General features: G+C 34.7%; 1 protein-coding gene across 1 annotated transcript; it reads left to right on the top strand.

Moving 5' to 3' along the window:
• The first annotated feature begins 913 nt into the window (after positions 1 to 913).
• LOC124372495 (protein tramtrack, beta isoform-like) lies at positions 914 to 23,813 on the top strand. The gene is made up of 7 exons (XM_046830895.1): positions 914 to 1,064; positions 9,944 to 10,129; positions 12,073 to 12,255; positions 13,028 to 13,282; positions 17,461 to 17,662; positions 22,335 to 22,409; positions 23,563 to 23,813. Exons 2-7 carry the CDS (start codon positions 9,947 to 9,949, stop codon positions 23,811 to 23,813), a joined length of 1,149 nt encoding a protein of 382 aa, XP_046686851.1. The 5' UTR covers positions 914 to 1,064; positions 9,944 to 9,946.
• The last annotated feature ends 364 nt before the right edge of the window (positions 23,814 to 24,177 follow it).

Raw genomic sequence — 24,177 nt, forward strand, 5'->3', positions numbered from 1 at the left:
CTTGTCTTGGTTTAAGTTTTGAAAGTTAAACTTAGTAAATTAATACTGCAATTAAGAAATAGTTTTTAAGGTAGTAGACATTCACTGAGAATGGTCTACAAGGAGTTTTACTGTAAGCTTAGCTCAAGATGTACATTATTATAAAGAAGTTGTTTAGCAGAGATGAATGTTAAAGGGAAACAACCTGGTATCAGTTATTATAATACAAAATCTTTATTTTTAGGTTTGGCTTTGGACTTCACTTGATGTACATAGTACATTACACTTTAAAACAATATTGAGCTAAACTTACGTTAAATTCTTTTGCCGAACTCCTTGTAGACCATCCTCCATTGGATGTGAAGAGTCACTAATTACTGTAAAAACTGTTTCATAAGTCCAGTATTCATTTAGTAAGTTTAACTTTCGCAACTTGAGCCAAGACAATTAATATTAAACCATATAGAACAGGACCTAAATTGTAAATGTTTAAAAAGTTTAAACCAGCATAATGTTTTAAAGATTGGACCCTTTGAGATCGGATTTTGTGGCATTACTAATAAAGACCTTTGATGGAATACTCGAACTATGCTCTCATTTAAGATTTCCTTCTGACTCCTTACGGGCCATCCCCCTGACATGACAAAAATATGGCAATTACTTCAAAAAGTATATTTATAGATACAGTAATGATGTACCAAGTTTTACTGTTTTACATGTAATCGTTCTGGAACTATCAAGCCTGTGCGAGACTTTACATGCTGTATATAGTTCACTCCGTAGTAGAAGAGGGGATATTTAGTTTTTATTGGACATACTGCCAGCTTGGACTGATTATTTTAAAATCAAAGTTTATATTACGCCATTTTTGTACTTTGTTGGTGGTCTTTTGTCATATTTTAGTTTATGTAGGGCGTCATTTTGGGTATTTACAATTTATATGATGGTTATTAAATGTTTATGTCTTGACGAAACTGTTATGTAGTCGACTTTACAATCTTGTGATAAATTATTGCGATTACGAAACTTGTTAGCAACTGAATTAGGTCACTACAGGTTAGATTGGATATTGAATAAAATTTTAGGTAAGTATAACAAAATTCACATAATATAATAATGTTTCTTTAGGCCTGGTTATTTTTTTATGTCGTAGTCCTTTATAGACATTTGAAAAGGGAATAATTCTATTGCAACCCATATCTAGTGATAAACCAGTGAGATGTCCATAATATTCAGAAACATAGGCATAGAAACATAGCTCTTCCAATTAATTGTCACTAATGTACCATAGTGCCAGTCATGGTAGGTTGTCAGTGATACTACTTTTTTTTTAATTTCCCCAGTGCCAGGAGTGAAAATGTAGGGTGAAAAAATAATGAAGTGATCATCTTTTATATTGATATTTACAGATAGTATTTTTAACCCCAGAAGTGGGACACCAAATAACCTGTGTGTAGCATAGATATTAGGCCATAAGTTCTAGTATGGCTAGTGCTAGTCGACATTTTTTCTGGCTGATGACATTTCTGCAAAGTGTTAGGCCTATTCAACAGTTTTATATCAAACAAAACACCTTCCAATAACTTATGTTACTATACTCTATCCAGTGTTGGATTTACATATGCGTTATGTAGGGGGAAGGGTTATATCCCAGAGAAGACATATTTTGTAGGCAGCAAATTGTGGAGGAGTAAATTCACAAATTAATATTCTTACTAAAAATAAAGTTTAAAAAATATATATAGGCCTAGTGATAAAGAGTATTTAAAAAAAGCCTTTTGAGACAGCGAATTATAGATCCGAAAAGGCAGGCTCTACTAGTATTTTTACTAGAATTAATTGGCTCTGGCAGTGGTTCAGTAATCTTATTCGATTGCTATTATCGAACAATTCAATTTGCTATCCCACTTCGATATGTAAAAATCCAATACAATGAGAGGTTATAAAATAACCGTAACAAGAAGAATCTTGTACATTACAATTTTAAATACACAAATTTTACGATAACATTACAAAAACAACAAAACCAACTATGGTCTAGACTTAGATATCTAAGAAACCTTACAATATTTATAACTTGCCCAGCTTGATATTAATAAGTAACCCCTTGGTGAAATGGAAGAAAGAATTCTCCCCATGAGTTACCAGGATTCAAACCCACATGTTGAAGCCACTTAAACAAATCTCGTCACTTGTGAGAAATATCTTAAATATTTTCCTCATGTTCATCGCCATTTTCAAAGTCTCAAAATATTAGTTGCTTCTTGTTGTTTATTGTTTACGTTGAAATAGGTAATATGCTAAAATTATATGATAAGTTAAATAAAATTGTAATATTGAATTATACTTCAGATAAAAATAATCGAACCATTTGATAATAGGCCTAGCAATCGAATAACAAGTGTAGACCGCTTATTAAAATCTACCCATCTTCCTTTTGCTGGCTACTGTATATTATAGGCCTAGTACTTTATATTAGATCACGCTGTTGATGAATGAAAATTGACTCAATTGATTATAGGTCTTGTGCAGATTTGATGAAAATATATAGTAAGAATGACATTTATATTTTACATATGAGCATCAAAATATAACTGTACTACCTTAACAATCCCTTCCTTGGGTAGGGTACGATAAGTGGACCCGGTTTTTTATATCGAAAAATGTAATCATCGATACCTAATATTCGCATCCTCAAATCCTAGACAATCAATCGATATAAAAGTATCTATAGTCCTCAATCCTTAATTTAAAACAATCACATGTTTTAAATTAAAATATGAATTTAATATTTACAGTGATCAAACAAATGATTATAACCAAAATTAGGAAAACTGAAGATAACCATATTTGCTCCTCTCACAGTTATAGTTGTTTTTTCCTCACAAATTTCACATACGTTTTTTGGTACGATTATGTGTATTATCTGAAAGTGTTTACAGCTGTTGATATAGATTTAGTTAATTGTTCAAAATAATTAATCAGTAACGATTGGTTATATCGATGGTTATGATTCAGTAACATCGTTTGCCAATTTCGATATTAAAAAAACCGGGTCCGCTTATCGTACCCTACCCCCTTCTTTGCACACTATGTTATCACCGTGCACGTTTCAGAATTAGTTGAATCTGTGCAACAAACTATATATTATGGCACAAGTGTTTGCAGTTCTGTTGGACTGTTGCGGATATCAGTCCTGCTGGCCGTCACACGCCTCTGCTGCTACAATTATCTTACTTATGAAAAAAATACTGATCATATTATGTAACAATTAACCTTTGTATCCTTAATAATCTTTAAACTTTGTACTAGCTAACATAGAACTTAAAGCAGTAAAGTTCACAAAATGCTTTAAGTACTAAAAGCGGAATACTATCTATATATTTTTTTAATTATGTGTTTTCCATAATTCATATAGGCTAATACAAACATAGCTTTGTTTTTTGGACCGGGTTTATTAAGTATTATTTCATATTAATTTACAGGAACTAGTAAATTCTAATAAATTTTTTATCGTAAGCATTTAGTTTTTTGTTATTATTTAACCCTCCGGTACACGCGCGGCTGTGAGTAACGCGGGCACATGCACGCGGACTGCCAGTCCGCAGTATTGGTTTTTTATTTATAAACAGTTTTTCACAGGAATCCGTTAAATATTCATTGTATTTATATAATTGTAATATGTGAAAAATGTACACAGTGTTACAAAAAATATTCTAATTTATTTTTTTTACAAGGAATTGAATTAAAAGTCTGGTCGTTAGCAAAACTGATTTTTATTTCAAATTAACTAAACAAACAAATATGCAGAATATTTCATATTGAAATGTGGACATACTAAAGATGTTAACTATTACAAGTTTACGACTATGAAAGATTTTGTTTACAACTAAATATAAAATATTACTGAGAATATAGAACACAAAATGGCATACATGATTACAACGAGATCACAAATATATAACATACAATTACTTAAAATAAAATCATAATAACCTACCATCAGGCACATTATTACAGGAATATATAGATAATTAAGGAGGTAACGAAACAATAGTTTAAATTTGTTTGTAGCAATTCACTCTGAATCAGAACTATGTCCATGTTCAATGAATTGAGCTTGCATAATGCATTCACTACACACATATGAGGCCACATGCTCCAAACATACATACTTCTTGCAATTAGTGCACATATATTTGGTTGGCCTGTTCTTTTTCCTGTCACAGAAAAGGCACCTCCCTCGAGCTCCTTCTACCACGGATCTAGGTTGTGCTGGCCGTTCTCTTACAACTCCTAAAATCACAGACAGGCGCATCCTTATTGGTGTTGGGAAGATTTTTTTGGAACACTCTTGCTCGTAAGAAATCTTCTAATAGTCCCTTGGCTATTACTTTCAAAAATTCGTTTCTCTTCAAGTGTACATTCATGTTCCCTTTATACACAACATAAGCATTTACTCCTCCAATGTTCAGTAATGCAAAAAATCTACTAATGTCCATCTTCTTGTAATTCTGGCTACTGAATATGCTGCCTTCATCTCATCTACTTTATCAACACCTGACTTTGTTGTGTTGTAAAAGAGTATGATTTCGGGCTTATACACATCATTATCAGGAATCTCTGGAACTTCACAGTCTTCAGGATGGAGTGTAGAGAGAGCTAGCACAGTTTTGTTTTTTTTAGGTTTGAATGAAAGCAGAGTCAAATTGTCTTTATAGGCAAATATAGTAGAACCCACAGGACGGTCTTTAGACTGCTTCATAAATTCAGGAATCCCTTTTCTGTTGCTTCTCATTGTTCCAACTAGGGTTACTATTTCATTGTGCATTAGGTCCTGTGCCAAAGGTGTATGGACGTAAACCAGTTGTCACATGTGACATTTCGTCCACTATTTGATATGGGCTTCACTAATTTCTTGACAATACTAAATGCATCACTGTCTTGTGCATAAGGTCCATCACGTTGTTTTCCACAATATATTTCAATGTTATTTGTGTAAAACATTTTTGCGTCACATATTGCAAAGATTTTCAACCCATACTTTGCGGGCTTACTTGGTATGTACTGGCGAAAACCGCACCTTCCCCTGAATGCCTCAAGCATTTAATCAATAGTCACCTGATCAGATAGACTATAATACTTTTTACAACTGTTATTGAAATGGTCAACCAAATATCTGACAGCAGCCAATTTGTCAGTTGCTTTCCTTTCATTTCTGGTTCTAAAGTTATCAAATTTCAAATTTCTAAGTATAAATCTGAATCTATTTATTCCCATTGTTAACCTGAAAAACTCTATTCCCATTCCATCTGTTTTCCACAAGTCTTGCAGGTCAGTGTAAGACATTTTCAAAACACCTCCAAGAAAGAGCAAGCCTAGACATGCCTTTAGTTCCACTAGTGTAATATCAGCTGCATCCCTTTCCCTAGAATAATTATCCCTTTTAGTTTCAATATAAATATTTGTAAACTGAACTATCTCTTCTAAAATTTCATCAGGGAAAAAACAATTTCAATGCTTTCAGAGGTGAATCAGCATTTTTTGCCTCATTTTTGACACCAGGGAGATGATGACGAAGGAAATCACAGCGTCGAGCTCGAGTTTGACCACGACTTTTTGGAGTATGCCTCCACACAGTTCCATTTTTAGCTATATACAGTTCATTACTATTGACATAGGCTAACTCACGTGGTTGTTGTTGGCTTATTCCTTGTTGAGGAGGTTCTTCTGCGTTAGTATCCACATCTTGAGGCGAATCAGGTAATATTCGAAAGGCTAGAGAAAAATAATGTAGGTCGTTTTCTAGTTCATGTTGGGACGTTTCAACAGTATCTTTCTCAATGTCCATCTCTTGTGCAGGGGGAAAATCGGGTAATATTCTAATACCCGGAGGAACAGGATCATACTCCATTACGTTTTCATTATCAGACAGCTCACTATCCGTATTGTGTTCACTTTCCTCCACTTTGTCCACATCACTGTCATCATATGCTCCGAGTAGGGAAGGTAGGCGACCACAGGGTGGGCTGGGACGCGACTAACTAAACATATTTATAAATACTGGTTTTTTGCGGACTGTGAGTCCGCGGCGTGTGTAACGGAGGGTTAACCAGATAAGATACAACAATTTGTGTAATGTTTACATTAGCTATAACAATCTAAAACCAATTTTATAAATTTCTTAAAATAGTATGTTATCATTTCAAGAAAGAATTTTAGGCGGTTGTGATCCATATATTGTATAGTAATTGATAATATGTTTGAAATTTAGCTTTTATCCCAAATGGTCCATCAATTTAGGGAACCGAGGGGAATCACGGTTTATGGGTGGGGGGGATAAGAAGGTAAGGAGAGTTGGGCATTGATTGAGGAAATAATCGGGATATCAATATTCATGTCAAAAAGTACAAGAAATTTTAGTGGTTAGAGTAGGGCTGTCAACTGCATAAGAGGATAATTTAAAAGTTTTTTGGTACTCACTTTTTTCATCAATTTTGCAATAGTTTCTACCTCTAAGGTGAAGTTTTTTGTTTATTTCATCTGTACTCTCGGACTTGCTAGTCAATCCGCATTTGATTTGTGAATACCGTTAAATTATTTTTTCCAATTTCGTGTACATTAGAAAATAAAGATGTTATTTTTAGTGGATTTTCTTCGCCACTATCTATTTTATATAATATTTATTGTATTATCCGGAAGCCACTATTTTTAGAAGAGTTTTTCTTATCAGATGCCTAAAAAAACTGCATGAGAAAGAACAGACTTTATTTGACTTAAAGTGAAAATTACATGTCATTATGACGTATAATTGTTTTCTGCCTCCAAAAAGTAAGCAATGTCAGCGAGAAAGAGGCTACTCTGTCTCTTATCTACTATTTGTTAATAGGCTGTATATAACTGAATATTTACGTATGTATTATAAAAATGAAAATTAATGAGAGCTCATGTGATGTAAGCTTGAATTGTAGGTACTATCCCAAGGGACGTTTTCTTGTTCTTGTCAGAAGTAGAGGGTGACAGGCAACACCGAAAATCACTCTGATGGCCCGGGGCCATTTCTGATTGTTACTTTCACTTCTTCAGATAACGTCCCAGATCGGGCTTCCAGTGGCCTTTGGTGCCACTCTGCACTTCTGACAAAAAAAAAAGAAAAGAAAAACATCCCTCGAGATAGTGTTTAAATTCAAGTTCAGATCACATGAGCACTCGTAAAGGTTATCTTTAACCTTGGTACTACTAGTAAACATATTTATGATGACCTAATCTAAACCTACCTATATAGCTTAACACGTTCGCTGCTAAAAATCCCTATATATACATAGGGATTGCCGTGGTTGTGTTGTGTTCCCTATATGCAGAAATTTTGTAAGTATACTTTTACTTACTTTTGGATGAAATATGATAAAAATATATGAAAATTATTCATAAATTACAAAACTGTGGTTACCGCTAGCTCCTGAGGACAGTTTTCCTTGCTAGCTGGAACTCTAGTTACTGCTCGCACTAGGGAACGCCCTTTTATGGCAGTAGGAATATTCCAAATAAATACATTGTAGCTAAATAAATTATATTTTATTCGTTTTAGACACATATAAACAATATTTATACGTAAATGTGATTGTTAAAGTTTATAAAAATGTGAAAAAAATTATATAAATCTCCGCTATCTCACTTAAATTCGAATTCAGTTATTTACAAAAATGTGGTGAGTAATTATAACAAAATATATTTAAATATTTACTTGGAATGATACAAAAAATATTGTAGTATATAAGTTTATAAAAATGTATTCCAATCCATTTGTGAGCACTCCATTGGTTGTACAACAATTGGTCCTGGGGGAAGATGCATTGTGTTGTACAACCACTTACTACTATAAAAACTTTTAAAATCATTAAAAATAATGAAAAAGTCTAATGTGAAAACAACGTGCTTAAAAATGCAGGAAAAATACCTCCTGAGGAGCGAGAAATACATCGTTGTGGTAGCTCGAGTGCTGGCCGCACACTGACCTCATTTCAGAACAAAGGCTCTGTGGTCACCACAGTTACCGCCCGCCCGCTCCTACCGCAGCGTAATGGAGTGCAGCGAACGTGTTAATAACAACTTGTAAGTTAGATAGGGACACAGTGGCCTCCTTCTTGCCAACATTACTTCCTTTCTGGAGGCAGTAAACAGGAACCAATCATCATAATGATATTAAATTTTACTGTAAGTAAAATAAGGTCTGTTCTTTCTAATAATCTAATTTTTGTATGTACCCGGTAAAAAAACCTTTTCAAACAATTTTGGCTTCCAAATAATACCAAAGTACCAAGTTGTGTTGTGTTTGTTTGCTAATAACCTTGGCTGGTTTTACATCTACAAGTGAAGGAAATGTTTTACTTATGGACTATAGCAGTGGGTGCCCTATAAAGTTTTTTGGTTATTTTAGAATGACTAGTTCTGGTATTATGTTGTTTTTAGTTCAACATGGAAATTTATATTCCTTTTCTTTGTGTAACAAATGTGGTGGCTAATGTCTCCCAGCTTAGGATACACTGTTTTTTTAGATGGGGTTAATACATTTAGGTAAGTTTGTAGTATTTAGTGAACATAATTAATCAGCCTTTTGGAATTTTATATTTTACTTATCAGTACTATCTCAAGGGTTGTTTTTGTCTACCTACACAGCCGTGGGGTGTAGCTGGTGCTGATGGCCGGAGGCATTACTGTACTGTTGGCCTGTTCAACTACCAATAGCTTTTACAAGATTAAAAGTAATAATAAGATATTTGAACACCCATCAGGGATCACTTCTGGCTGGTTTATACCTACCAGTTGAACCCACCACTGGGCACAGCAAAAACCGATGTGCCACTTCAATCTGGGCAACCTTATGGATGTCCAGTAGCGGCACATCCCTTACCTCAGAGGCTCTTGTTAACCTCAACAAGGGTGTGCCACCCCCTGCCTACTTTGACAGGAGAGGCTGGTTCACAGCTGGCCTCCCTTCATCCGGGATGACTTTGAGATGTAGTGCCCTAATTCTTCCTCATGGATCTCGATAGGAGGCGGCCCCTACTCCCTAACCTTACCCATCCTGAATATCCTATCACTCCGGAAGCAGCGCAAAGGTCCTTACAGGACTAAGTGCAATTTATATAAGCTTCTTGTCCTAAGAGAACAAAAAAATAATAATTTGAAGGATAGGGAACAAAATATAAGTAGATCAGAAGAGTAGTTGATACTTACTAGAATATATAAGAAATTAATGAGACATTGCATTACAAATCATATCCATCATTTAATGTTATATTTTCTGTTTAAAAAGTTAACCCCCATTGACAATCAACTAGAATCTAGTCGAATGCAGTGTTTCAACACCGGCCACTTCAGCTGTGATGTTTCTTGATTAGGATCTAGTCGAAGTGTCGTATATATATTACCATGTATTAAACGATTAATTCTGATATCAACCTCAATAAATTCATTATGTGTATGTTCTAATTAATTGTGCTCTCGATAATAATATTTATAATTCAAAGATAAAACTAACACATAGATTTTATAAACCACCATGTTGAGATTGAGCTCTTAATGTAAGCAAAGTTTCAACCACCATCACGGAGGGAATTTTGTAATGCCTTGCATGAATGCATCAAATCTCACAACAGTTATGATATCATGAAGATAGAGCTGAAAAGATGGTTACTGCACTATCCTTTTTATGTAATTGATGTATTCTTCAATTGGAAATGTCAATGAAATCTTGATACTCATTATACCTAAATTATACCATTGTTTTGATGCAATTTTAATTCTCGAGGAATGTACAAATAAAGTGTATTGTCTAGTGAGTTGTTTATGGTAGAAAAATAACCAGAGCTAAATGCTCAGTGAGGAGAATTGTACTTTTTTTAGAAGGTCAGAATTACGAGCATACAGTTTTTTTTACATTTGAGTGTTTTTTGTTGTTTAGGAAATGGCAGCAGATCACTTTTGTTTACGGTGGAACAACTACCAGAGCAATATGGTCAGTGAACTTGACATCTTGCGCAGTGAGGAACATTTAGTTGATGTTACTCTTTCATGTGAAGGACAGAAATTTAGAGCGCACAAAGTAATTTTATCTGCATGTAGTGCTTACTTCAGAAATGTTTTTAAGGTAAGATGATTTTTTTCAGATTATCATAAATACTTTTTGTTAACATCTAGTTTGTAATCTGTACAGTTGTATGTAAGCACACTTCACTAGTACGTAATCTGTTAAGTTGTCATTCTCAAATAGCCAAAGACTTAAATAAGGGTGGTATATTTAATATAAAACACAAAACAGAATTTTTTCCAGTTTGTATTCAGATTTTTTTTCTACAAAGCCTTGTTTATTTAGGCACTTTATCAACATGCTCTTACCTTACTGCCCCTCAGGCTAGGATCGGTTCCGCTAGGCGTGCTCATGCCCAAATTTCTTCAGTATTATCACTCATTATTAATGTCTCCGTCATTAAATAAAATATGCTGTCTATAAATGTTCAAGATAAAGTACTGTGCAATGATTGATTCTTGTGTAAAGAGGACCTTCCTCTGGCAGTCCTTCTATCATATTCTACAGTAAAAAAATGGGTGAAAATGTTCAGGCTAGGGAGAGAAAGTCTGAATGATGACATACGCTCTGGTAGCCTTGTGGTCGCAATCACATCTCAAACTAGTGGAATCCGAAAAATTGACTGACCTGCGTTTGAAGACCCAAAAAATAGCTGCGAGGTGGAAACTTCCAAAAATAAATGTTTTGAGGATCACCAAAGAACATTTTCTTATCAGTAAAGTGAGAGCAAGATGGGTGCCAAAAATTCTTTCATTTGCACAATTAGAGGAGTTTGTTCTCTGGTCTAATAAGTTTTTAAGTTAATAGAATGCTGACACACAGAATGTATTAAATGTCTTAAATCAATTGTGATTGTGGATGAAAGAATGTTCCTCTACTATAATCCTCTCAGTAAAAGGGAGTCAATGGAATGGAGACTAGGAGAAGCACCCCTAGCAAAAATCACAAAGTTAAAAACAAAGTGATGGCAACAACCTTTTGAGATTATATAGGGTACCACTGAGTGATTTCAAAGAAAGAAACACAGTAAATTTAGAGTACTACGCAGCTCTATTTTACTGTTTGTGCTGCAATCATAAAGAAACCGAGGAAAGGTCGAGTAAAGGTGTCTGGCTCCTTCATAAATGCTTCTGTCCATACAGCGTTGATTGCTAAGGGTGCTGTGAGGGATTGTGGTTTCTAAGAAATCGCTCATCCACCTTACATTGCAGACCTTGCACACAGCGACTTCTATACATTTTCTAAATTGAAATCTGACTTGGTAGGAGATTCATCACAGATGTAGGTATAAAAGCAGCTGTGGAAGAACACTGCAGGCAAGGATGAAAACTACATAAGCGTTGCATGAAATGTGCAGAACTCAGAGAAAAATATTTTGAAAAACTATGGACTTAATTCTTTTAAAACCTTTTAGTGCTGGAGCAGAATAAAAAAGTTTGTCCCAAAAATGCCACAGATTTCTCTTAAGCTACTGCTTAAAAATGCCAAGCCTATTTCAGTGGTTTTGTAACGTTTTAATAAAACGTCCATAGAACCAAAACACATTTTTTAGATAGGCTCTTAATTTTTTTATTTTCTTTATAGGTAAATTGTTAAATTAAAACACCTAAATGTGGATATACTGCTAGTTGATCATATTTGAAAAACACAAATGATACTTCCAAAAATATGTTTGAACACTTTTCCAGTTTTCTTTTACAAAATAGCACTTGAAAAAATATTTCCTCAAAACAACTGATACTACTGTGTACAACTAAAATTGTACACATACACAAAAAATTATTTTATTATTCACAAAACTGTAAAGATAACTACTTTTTTACTAAATATATGTTTTCTTTATTTCTCGTAGGCCTAATTTAAATTTGTGAGATTCCTAAACACAGTTTATAAAATACTGCATGCTATGACTTGAGTTTCGAAATTTAGTAAACTTCTTTGTACTTAATATTACTTGGTGCATTTTACTTATTTTTATCTTATAAAATGCTCCTTTATTTCAGGAAAATCCTTGTGAGCATCCAGTTGTCATCCTGAAAGACGTCAACCATGAAGATGTAGAAGCCCTCTTGAGTTTTGTATATCAAGGTGTTGTTTATGTATCAGAAAAAAAACTTTCCTCATTTTTGCAAACGGCCGAGTTATTACAAATTAAGGGCCTTACTGGAGCAGCATCTACATTGAAGGTAAAAAGTTACACTTAACTTTGTCTCATATTGGTTGATTTATAAAGATCTTGATATCTGACAGATATCAGTGAAACATTTTTATTATTTTTTGCATTCAATTTCACTGTCAAGAACTCCACATATCACAGCACACAAAAAGGCCTCCCGGCCACCAAAACAAGACCTCAAGTCATTAAAGACCCTAGAATACTACAAAATCAATCTAACTGGATGTGGCTCGTAAAAATTACTGGCTCATTGTGGTAATCTGACAAATTGTCACAGCTAGTGTGAGGGGGGGTCCTCAGGAACATGTAGCTGGTGTTAAAGTTGAGTTACTGAACTCTAATTTTCTAGCCAATATTGTGTATGATGAACAGATGAGGCCCTCTAAGGAGGCACTCATCAGCAAAATCTTTGAGCTGCTGCAGAGGGAAGGCTTCAAGCTCTTTAACATCTTCTGTTCCTTCAAACAAAGATTTTTTGTCCTTTCCTGTGGCAACAAGACCACCACAATGGACTCTTGTGTCTGTGGGTTTAACCCTCAAACTGTGGGAAATACCCAAGCTTTATTTATTCATCTCTCTGATTTGTATTAACTTTTAGCTACCAGTTATACACTATATACATAATATAAACTTGAATCCCAAGTACTCATAAAGAAACTTAATTATCTAATGTAATGTATTTTGAAGTAAGTCTTTTTTATCGTTGTTCCAGAAAGCTAATAGCTATCCATATTCTTTCTGGAGGTAGGTTGCATCTTTTGATCCCGTTTTGATTGTTTTAGGATGAAAACCTTAGTGATAAATCTAGCACGGCTGTGCCCAATAAGCCTGTGGTGCCAGCTCGGAAAGTACTTCCATCAGTATCGCCGCCCTCCACTCCGCCTGTTAAACGAAGAAAAGGAGCACCTGTACGGATATGTAAACCACATGAGGAAGCAGATGACTCGGACAACAATAGCCAAAGAGATGAAGATGATCAAGAACAAACAGCAAATTATGTCAAACAAGAAAATACTGAAGAAACAGAAAGCAAACAGGTTGGAGTATTGTCATACAATGTCTTATTACTTAACACATTTGTGAATTTTTCAATGAATGTTACAAAATAATACAAGGGCTATCCAGAAAATAAATAACGTTTTGATATAAAAAAAGTACAAGAAAAAAATTACTATATACATTTGAAACTGACATTAAAATACTATTTTTCAATATAATCACCATACAAATGTAGGCACTTATCATAGTGGTGAACTAGTTTTTAAATTCCAACATAAAATTCTGCTGCCTGAGACTTCGACCAGAGAACCACTCCCTCCTGCAGTTCCACATCATCATCAAAGTGCTGCGTTACAAACCAGGTCTTCGTTGCTGGAAACAGGTGATGGTAGCTGGGTGCAAGTAAGGCGAATGTGCAAAATACCTCCCACTTAAAAGCATTCAGGACTTTTGAGATCAATTTGCCGCGTGTGGTCGGGTATTGTCCTGCAAAAACAAAATTTTCGAACTTCACTTTCCTCTCCGGTGGTTTTGTATTGCTCTTAACTTTTGCAAGGTTTCACAATACCTCACAGAGATTATGGTTCTGTTACTGTGAATCGGCGGTCTTCTTTAATCTTCTCATTGGCTTTAGAACAATTTTATCAGTCACAGTGCTTGACCATCCATTTTGTTCGTCATCATTTACATTAGTTTGGCCATTTTTAAACATAATGCACAGTGGTGCATTGCCAGTGGACACGCTCCGTCTTCAGTAATCACATCGTTCTCATAAACTTCACAGAGTTGGCAACAAATCTCAATTGGTTTATTCTGCTTAGCCAGCAAAAACCATATTACTGACTGCACTTCACAGTGTGATTTTCAATTGCGTCATACACTTTAAACTGCTGTTTTAAAACAACAAGGAATGACATTAACCTCTCACTAGCAAGGCGGGATAGCCACTGAACGGAGAAACACCCTGGCATCAAATGGCAGCGATAGTCCCATTGTAACGGCTACAGACCGAAATGTAATCTACTTTCTAGAATAGCCCTCGTAAAAAAAATTTAATACTGAAATTTAGAGAATATTTTATCAATACAGGAATACTAGAGGCACTGGTATGGTATTTTCTTTGTTTAAAAACAAGTTACAGCATATTTTATTATTTTGGTTGTAAAAACTTCTCCTTTCTCTTTTCTATCTGTGATTTGTTCCACTGATATGTAAGAAAATTTGTTAAAATCAATTTTTAATAAAGATTCAGGAAATTGTTTTAAAAATTCCAACATTTCTTCTCAAAGAAATAAATATCAATTATCAGATAAAAACCAAAAAAGATTACATAATCATGTACTGTACTATGTTTCAGTGTATCTTTTTTAAAACAAATACAAATAAAAACCTTAAGTAACTTTTAATAAAAGTAAATATTTCACTGTAAAATACATTTTTATAAAAGATTTATCTACTAAAACAATTAAATATTAACCTGAAATATAACCTATAAAACAAACTAAAGATAAAATAAATAAAGTATCATCTTGTAATAAAAAGGGTTAACATTTTTACTTTATCACACTTAAAATAAATTAAAAAGAAATTAATAAATTTTTGAAGCAATTCTTCTGACCTTGAAATCTCACACTTCAACAAGACATTCATACTCACTCCCGTTATCATAACATTATCATCACATGTATGTTCATCATCGATCTAGGCAAGATAGGATTCATTGCCCTATTCAATTCAATTCAAACTCATTATTCAACAGTATGTATAGAGGGTGTTCATTTGAAAACTTCAAACTCGTATTAAAAGACTTATAGCCCAAGTATCAAAATTCTGTAAACGGGAGTGTATAGTACTAATTGGGGGAACAAACAAAATTATTTTCAAAATGGAGATGCTCATTCCCATGCCCCCAGTACCCAAAGCCAAAATTTTGAAATGGCAATTAATACCTTGTGACACCTCAAATTGAAGCTCATAAAAAATGCTCACACAACAATTTATTAGTCTACAAACTACTGTACTACTGCTAATAACAACAAAATTACTCACTGAATACTGTAGTAAATCCTTTGTAAACTTCAAATCAAGTGTTTAAATTGGTAGTCATTGTTGTTCAAGCAAAAAAATTACGTATTTTCAAATTTTTATACGCTTAGACACATTGTTTAATCAGGTGCATAATTGTTAAGGTTGCGGATTGAAAGTTTTAGAAGTATACAAGTAAATTGAATCCTTTTACTAATTTAGGTACTAGCCACATGTAAAATCTACCTTCCTTCCTTCAAAGCCAGAAGTGATATAGTTACACAAAATAATATAAAATGGTTATATCTCAATTTTACTTTGTAAAGTGGTAAAAACTATATTTAGCAACATTTTTCTATCTAAAATTTTGCATAAACTTTTTTAATTTTCCTACAGGCAAAACTTGAAGTTTTTGTTTTAAATTGTCACAGCTGTAACTTTCAAACTCATAAAATTAATATATAACAAGACATACGAGGTGTGTTCAAAAAGTATCGCGAATTTTGTGTATTTTCAAAAATTATTTATTTATTCGTGAATATCTATTTTGTCCCCTTCAAAGTAATCCCCCTGGGATATTATTCACTTGTGCCAACGTTTTTTCCAATCTTTGAAGCACTTCAAAAAATCATTTTTTTGTATCTTGTTCAGCTCCTCCTTCGATGCCGTCTCTATCTCGTCAATCGTGGCGTAGCATCGTCCTTTCATGGGCCTCTTCAGTTTCGGGAACAAGAAAGAGTCACAGGGGGCCAGATCTGGGGAATACGGTGGCTGCGGTATCATTAGTGTGTTGTTTTTGACCAAGAAGTCACGTACAAGCAGCGATGTGTGAGCAGGGGCGTTATCGTGGTGCAAAAGCCAATTTTTGTTTTTCTACAAATTCGAGCGTTTCTGGCGGATTGTTTTGCGCAAATTGCGCAAAACTTGCAGGTAATATTCCTTATTCACCGTTCTACCTTGTGGCAAGAACTCATGATGCACCACACCTTTGCAATCGAAGAAAACTGTAAGCAAAACTTTCATATTCGACCGAACTTGGCATGCTTTTTTTCGGGCTTGGTTCGTGCGGCAGCTTCCATTGAGATGATTGAGCTTTGGTTTCCACCCACGATTCGTCATCAGTTATGACCCTCTGGAGCAAATTCGGGTCATCGCGGATAGATTCCAACATCTCACTAGCAATGTTCATGCGATGCTGTTTTTGATCGAAATTGAGCAAGTTTGGTACGAATTTTGCGGCGACCCGTCTCATGCCCAAATTATCGATTAGAATCGAATGAAACGAGCCAATTGATATGCCTAAGGTCCTCAGCAATTTCTCTAACAGTGATTCGACGATTGGCCAATACCATTTTCTTCACTTCATCAATGTTTTCGTCTGTTTTTGAAGTGCTCTGGCATCCGGCACGCTCTTCGTCGTTCACATCTTCTCGGCCTTCTGAAAACATTTTGTACCACCGATAAACGTTGCTTTTGTCTAAAGTAGCTTCTCCGTATGCCGCAGTCAACATTCAGAATGCATCCGCGCACTTAATTTCGTTTTTCACACAAAATTTAATACAGGTTCTTTGTTCCATTTTTTTGAATAGGTAAAAAATCGAAGACGAACCAAAACACGTGCGAGCAAAGCAGCTGTCAACAATTAACTGAACATTCAAAATGGCCGAAATTGTGAACATAAGTGAGAGACATTGTACCAACATAACGCCACAAAAAAATCGAAATTCGAATATACGTAACCCGCGAAAATTCAAAATTAGCGATACTTTTTTGAACACACCTCGTATTTCAAATATATTTATTGGTATATAAATAAACTTCAGAATCTTAAGAAGACAACAATATCAAATTCTAGATGGATTGAGTATAACAAATATGTAGTCAAAATTTCTGAAAGAATGTGTGCAAAACATAAATAAGTGTTTTACCATTAAAGAAATTTCTAATTGCCAGATCTAAGGTTGAGGAGGATTCAGAGAGATATGGAGAGCATTCAGTGTTTTATTTATAAAGCATGAAATTCATCAAGATGAAAAATGTATGGCATATTTTATTTTTACTTCCACATACTAAGGTTTGAACACAAACTACTCTTCCTTTTCCAATTTCTTGTGGACATTATAATACTTTGTTTGTTATTTTAAGTTAAAAAATATATGCCATGTAATGTCACGTTTTTATATTTGTTCAGATATCAGAAGGCCAACCTGTAGAGGAAGAAACATCAATGGAAGCCGAAGGAGAATTAGACTCTAATGAAAGTGTGCCAAGTGCTTATCCTCCAGGAGAGGCTCCTGAAATGAGTGAGGATGGTGAAGTCAAAAGGGAAGAAGCGACACTACTGGAACGTTCATTAGTAGCAGCTAGTATGTCAAGGCCCTTTGAATCTCCAGGTAAGATGAAGTAAAACAGTTTGAACATTTCATTGTATTCACGTAGTGTTCAAAATATAAAATGCACAATTTGTTTTTTGATTAATAAACATGTTTTAAATTAACAGAGATAAATGCAATTTATTGTTTTGAAGTCAACTAGAAGAGTGTGATTGTATCACTGAACTATGGCAAATGTCCGGAAAAATCCAGTTTCCTTCATAGTCTATACTAGCATACCAACCATTGTTCTCAGTATATCCAGAAGATATTCGGTCTTGATAAGCTGAGTTATGTCAATGACAATACTGCTCCAATGATTTTTTTTGCCTCAGGTCATGGTGGCTCTGAACTTTTGTATATGGTATAACACCACACAGAAATCCACTAGCATTATGTCAAGTGAACAATATAGCCGCCACCCCTTTCTTCTTCTAAGGAGTGGAGTGAAATTCAAGCTCTGCTGGTGGAAGAGGTTTCCTTCCCTTAGAACAAGCCTCCCTAGAAGGGTTTGAACGAAAAATTTTTGAGCCATATGATCAGAAATCTTATGCAAGACATCATCTCCCTCAATCAACATTTTAATTTTATAATATCCACTAGCAGTTACCCACGGCTTCGCACACAATTTCACATGTTTTGCACGTGTATGAGCATTTCTGGTTTGAGTAAATTATATTTCTGACGCCAATGTTGAGTTTGCCTTCTTCCTACAATCAAGACAATATGTTAAAAAGTGTATAATTATAGTCATTTAAATTTACTCTAGTCATATTATTTTTTGTTCCAAAGCTGATTTTACCTTCCTCCCAATCAAGAAAATATAAATACATACAGAGCTCTGAGAAGCGTACATTTGTCAAAAGACAACTTAGATAGATTTCATAACAGTATTTAAATATATAGTAAAAGTTAGACTACATTGTTCCTTATATCTGCACTGCTAGCAGTTACACATTCCTTTGTACGCAACTTAGTAGGTGTTGCATGTTTATGACTACTGCTGGTTCGAGTAGATTATATTTCCGATGTCAATTTTGAGTTTGTATTGTTGCCACAATCAAGAAGATATGTCAAAAAGTATATAATTATGGTCATTGTTATTTGCTTCATTCTTAAGATGTTTTGTTTCCAGATCAGTACAATTTATAACAATTATTCAGGAAAGCCAACTTCTATCAAAAGAGAACAAAGATTGGTTTTATATCAGTCTTTAAATTTACAGTAAAAGTTTTAGAATATTTTAAACGAGTAGAACTGGAATTTGTACATTAGTTCAAAAGAACAGTCGAGGGAGATTTTATCTAGAATAGTTCTTGGTAACTACTTTAAAGGGAGTCTTCGGAGTCAAATGCTGACTTTTTTATTTTTTAGGCCATTTTCTAAGGTAGATTAGTATTTACCTAATTGATAAAATCTAAAAGGGCACTAAAAATTATGGTTACTTATTAAAAAAAAATTTGCCACCATTTAATATTCCGAGTCCTAGTCCAGATAATTATAAAGCCAATGCAGAAGGCGTTGGGTTAAGTTTTCAAGATCGGCACATCACACGTCTGCAATGTATCAAGGACTATTTCCTCCTTGCAATGTTTCTTTGCAGACGTAGTTCCCAATTTATGTCTCTGTCAAGATCAGTACGCAAATATTAAACTTTAGATAACTCAATTGCAGAGCCACTCAGCAAAAGGAACCAATGCTGTCCTTCCCCTCCAACTGATGTCTTCTTGTAAAGGCTACATCAACAGCCCTGGCTGTGTTAACACTAAGACCAATCCTGTCGCACCACTTTCCTTGGTCTGCATTAGCCCATTCGTGACTGTCATGTTAAACTTACCAGTCTTCAGAATTACAATGTCATCTGTCTTTTTGTTGAGAACTCTACCAGATGTCACCAAACCTACTGTGTTTTTCAGAATGTGGTTCTTGCTGCACATGTCTTATTTTGCTTACAGTTATTTATCGTGTGCAGCATGAGTCACCCAAAATTCAAACATGTGCAGATCATAGCTACTGTCATTGCCCCACTTCATCATTACATCTAGGTTTCAAACTACAGGGTATATCTTTACATTTAGAGATAGAGAGACTTGCATCATTTCCTTATGTGAAGATATCAGAGAAAATTAAAAGACTGCAGCTAAACCACACAATTCAAATCATTTTATTGCCACATTTATAACAATCCAGTTTTATATGCATGTCACAATATAATGAATCGTCACTATAAAAAACAGTAGTAATAATGATTACCTTAATTTCTAATCTAACCTAATTCTTGACAAATATTTAAACAATGATGTGGCAGCTTCGTCAAGGCTGTAAAATGTTGTCCCGGTCCCGGTCAGATGATGACGCATTAGACACGCCATGAAAACATTAGAGGGTAATGAAATCATCTATTCTCCAGCTTAGATTTAAAAAAAGCATTGTTTATGACAGTAAGAAATAAGAGAGGATCCAATATTGAACCTTATGGGAAATCCTGTTTTTGCATCAAAAAATCAGACTGATAATACTTGCCCCTGTGACTCAGTTGAACATATTGAACTCGTCATACCAGAGAGGATTGAAACCAGTATAGAATAATTCTGCAGATACCAAATCGTTCCAAGTTTACATAGAAGAGTTTGATAGTCCATAACATTGAGTGCTCGACTCAGATCACAAAATATTATACCTTCACTCAAACGAAGATAAAATACAATTGTTGACCAAAGCCGTTGAGTCATTGGTCCTTAGGCTTGCCTGAACCCAAACTGGCAAGCAGATAGAAGTATTTTTGTGTACAGTCTATTGAACACAATCTTTTCAACATTTTGGATATCACTGGTGTATTTGTTGGTATTGGTCTATATCAGAATACCAGCTGCATTTTTAAAGATGTTAGACAAATCTCACAACACTATTAGAGATAAATGTCGTAAAAACAAAACCTTAAGTACACATACGATTTTTAAAACTTTGTTGGTGTTACACAATATAGTTAGAACGGGGATTTTATAGGTAAAAACAAGAAGACCTTTTAAATGTTAGAATAAAATAAAGAAAAATACAAGACAAGGATTCAAAAAAATAAAAATATTCCGCACTGTCCCAACTTTGCCCCTAATAAAGCCAAGTTTCATTTCATCATTGTTCGTCTAAAGATCATCATATGGATTGGAATGATGTCATCATAATCCACTGGAAAACTATTTCTGAAAAAGAAAATGAATCAAGGTGTTCTACATTTATTTAGCAGACCAGCCATTTGGACAACCATCAGTTGAAATAAGGATGATTTGCCTGCCAACGCTGATAAAAAGAATCAAGTGGAGTGGAGAGTTTAAATAGATCAATGTGTAGTTGTAATACACAATAATACAACACAAACTGTTAGTAAGTGTGGTGTGGTTTCAAGAATATCTTCTAGAATGAATTCTGTACTTGAGAGTATATTGTAGGTGTCTCACACCACTGAGATTCAGAATCGTGAATCTCAAATCCACCTCTGAAATCCTCTTGGACCGTCCATTTTCAAACAATGCAAGTGCAGATGTCAGTTGAGTTGTTGTACTATTTTTCATTTTCAGTGCCTCCTATATCTTGAATAAAGATCTACATAGTGTTTTCACTTAACACAAATAGATGCCCAAAGTACCAAATAACTCAAATACCAAACAACAATAGTTTCGAAAAGGCAAAAAAAGCAGTGTCGTCTGGTCAATCAATTGTTGACATGTGAGTGTTGTGCAGAATATCCGTGGTCAACCTACATAGTCTACGGCTGACCTCAAAAAGTTAAAGCTATTTAGTGATGTTATGATTGGAAAGTACTATTTTAAATAACTACAATGTGACTACTAAGAAGGAAAGGTACTTCAAGAGTATCATCAAAGACTGATAGGAAACTGAAGCAGGCGTGTTTGGGATACTAACTAATTACATTGAATCACAAGGAGAATCAATGATTGTTGTTCAAGCAAATGTGAGAGGTAAAGTAAAATGTTGACCACCTAATCTCGAGGAACTGCAGAAAATGAGACATTGCCATTCTATTTGTCAAGCAGCAATCGGAGCACTAAGTTCTCCTATCATTAGCTTGGATATGGTGTGGAACTATGAGACCCTCAATAAACCAACTTCCTCGTGTGTGTCAGAAATCACAGGAAATAAAAAAGCTGACCAATTATCCAAGAAATGGGCTTTCAATTAAATATAGTCTGAACCAGGCTTTCACCTAAATACAGTCTGAACCAGGATACTGAATGGTTACCACATTCTTTAGGGGGAATGGAGATGATAACCAAAGAAGAAACCTTTGGGACAGAAATCTAGACATGCCAAAGATTTACCCAGGAACTTTAAGTGGAGCTGAAGAGCTTGTCAGACTTAACAAATCCAAGCTAAAAGCATTGACAGACTTCCTTATAGGGAACTGCAAAATCAATGAATACCTGAGGAAGCTTGGATTGATAAAAATGAAACTTCGGGTTCTATCAGATCAGGCAGAAAAATCACATCTGTTAGTAGAATACAGTGCATTAGTAGGAAGAGCTAATCAGTGTCAACTCCCTGAAAGTGTTCTAATTCATAGTAGAGCAAGATAAGAATAGGAAAATAAAATAGACCTATAAGGAAAACCACACTTTGTCATCTCCTGACACAATTCAATACAAACATTTTGTTATTTTCTTTCAATGTGTTACAGGTTCATTTCCTCCTTTTCCTGTGACGGGAATCGTGCCAGGAAACGCTCCACTTCCTGAACAAGTCACGCCCACGGGTGAGTCAATACTTCTTTGTTTAATATTAAAGACGTTTCCCATAATTATTGTAAACAAATGTATGGTGTAGTGGTTTTTTTCCGTCTGGGTTTAGAAGTGATTTTATGAATGTACAGTGGAAGTCACAAGACCAAAACAAAACTATTGCAATATAGTGAATTACTTTGTAGAGTTTATAGCTGCCAAATCCTTTACATGCCTTTTGATCCTAAATTGTGTTTTGCAAAATTTACAGTAAAGAATCACATACTCACGAGATGATGTTAAACATACTTTTTAATTAATGTCATATAGAATTGTAATAACTAGTTTTACATACTTCTCTTACACACAATTCTTTCTGACTTTTGTTTTGTTCGCTGTGTTATCTTTGTGTTGTTGGTCTTCATTCTATATATTGTATCAGTTCAGTGTTGTATCACACTGCATTATGGACTCACTACAATCGATGGTACACTCAGCACTTTGTGCCTGTGCATCATTTTGTATGCAGTTTGTAATTAAAATCAACTGTGTATGAACAGTGTATACTATATATATATATTGCAATATCTGCATTAAAAGGTATATTTTGACTCAAAGCTCCAGTTTTTTCTTATCTAGGTGAACTCTGAATATTGTTGATTACCAAATTGGTCAAAATAAGTGCTGTTTTTTCTATAAAGACTAAGTGTAAACAGCATATATTTCAGCCCTGAACATTTAAATATAAGTGTGGCGGAACCTGCAGTAATTTTGACACTAATAGGATTACATGTCATTCAGTTAAACTGAATAAAAAAATTTGAACACAATTGTTTCTGTGGATTTTTTACCATGAGAACAAACATCCACACATTCAGAAATTATCACTTATAAGTTTATAAGGATTAGTTTATCAGTGTTGTATTACGAACTTGTGTAATTAAATTATGCACAAATAAAACATAAGTAATAAGAAACGTAATAGTCAGCTAGAAAACTGATATTTTCTTATAACTTCAAAGTTCTATGAAAATGAAAACACTTGATTAGTTTAAAATCCAACTATATCCAAAAAAAGAAACTGTAGCAGACAGTGTGTAGTAGTGTGTAGTGGTGGGGATGTAGTGGTGGGCACAGGAGTGCCTGCTGAGGTTGCGCAATGACTCAGAGGCGCTCTTGTGTCCACAGGTAGGGGGGAGTGGAAGTGCATGCAGCCTCAACGCTGCTACCTCTGCCACAAGGTGTTCAGCAATTCAGGAAACTTGCGCCAACATATCAGCAACATGCACATGCCTCAGCAGTACGTACCGTGTCAGATCTGCCATCGGGTGTTCAAGAACAAGGAGTATCTGAGGAAACATCATGTACAGACACATAATGCTCCCTTGCGACGGCCTCGGCCTGGCTCCGCCGATCGTATCTTCCGCTACCAATGCTGACAACGAGTGAGTACACTGCTGTAACACCCACACACACGGTCTCATGTACAAGTACAAAATAATATTTATATGTACAACTTGTGTTGAGTCATTTCTGAACACATAAGGTTGTATAATTTGTAGTCAACATACTGTAACAGGCATCTCAGTTAAGCAAATCAACAGTTAGATTATGTTTATAGATCTACCACCTCATTACTTCCTCATGTGGATAACTATCCTAACACATAGACTACAAACCAGCTAAAATAAACTAACGAATCCTCAATCTGAAATCTACAGAATCTTCAACAAAGATTTGAATTCCATAATCAATATATATGGGATTTGACATTCTAATCTGTGGAGATTTGCCATGTCATTA

Source organism: Homalodisca vitripennis, unplaced genomic scaffold (assembly GCF_021130785.1).
Source record: "Homalodisca vitripennis isolate AUS2020 unplaced genomic scaffold, UT_GWSS_2.1 ScUCBcl_3377;HRSCAF=8879, whole genome shotgun sequence".
Classification (NCBI taxonomy): Eukaryota; Metazoa; Arthropoda; class Insecta; order Hemiptera; family Cicadellidae; genus Homalodisca; species Homalodisca vitripennis.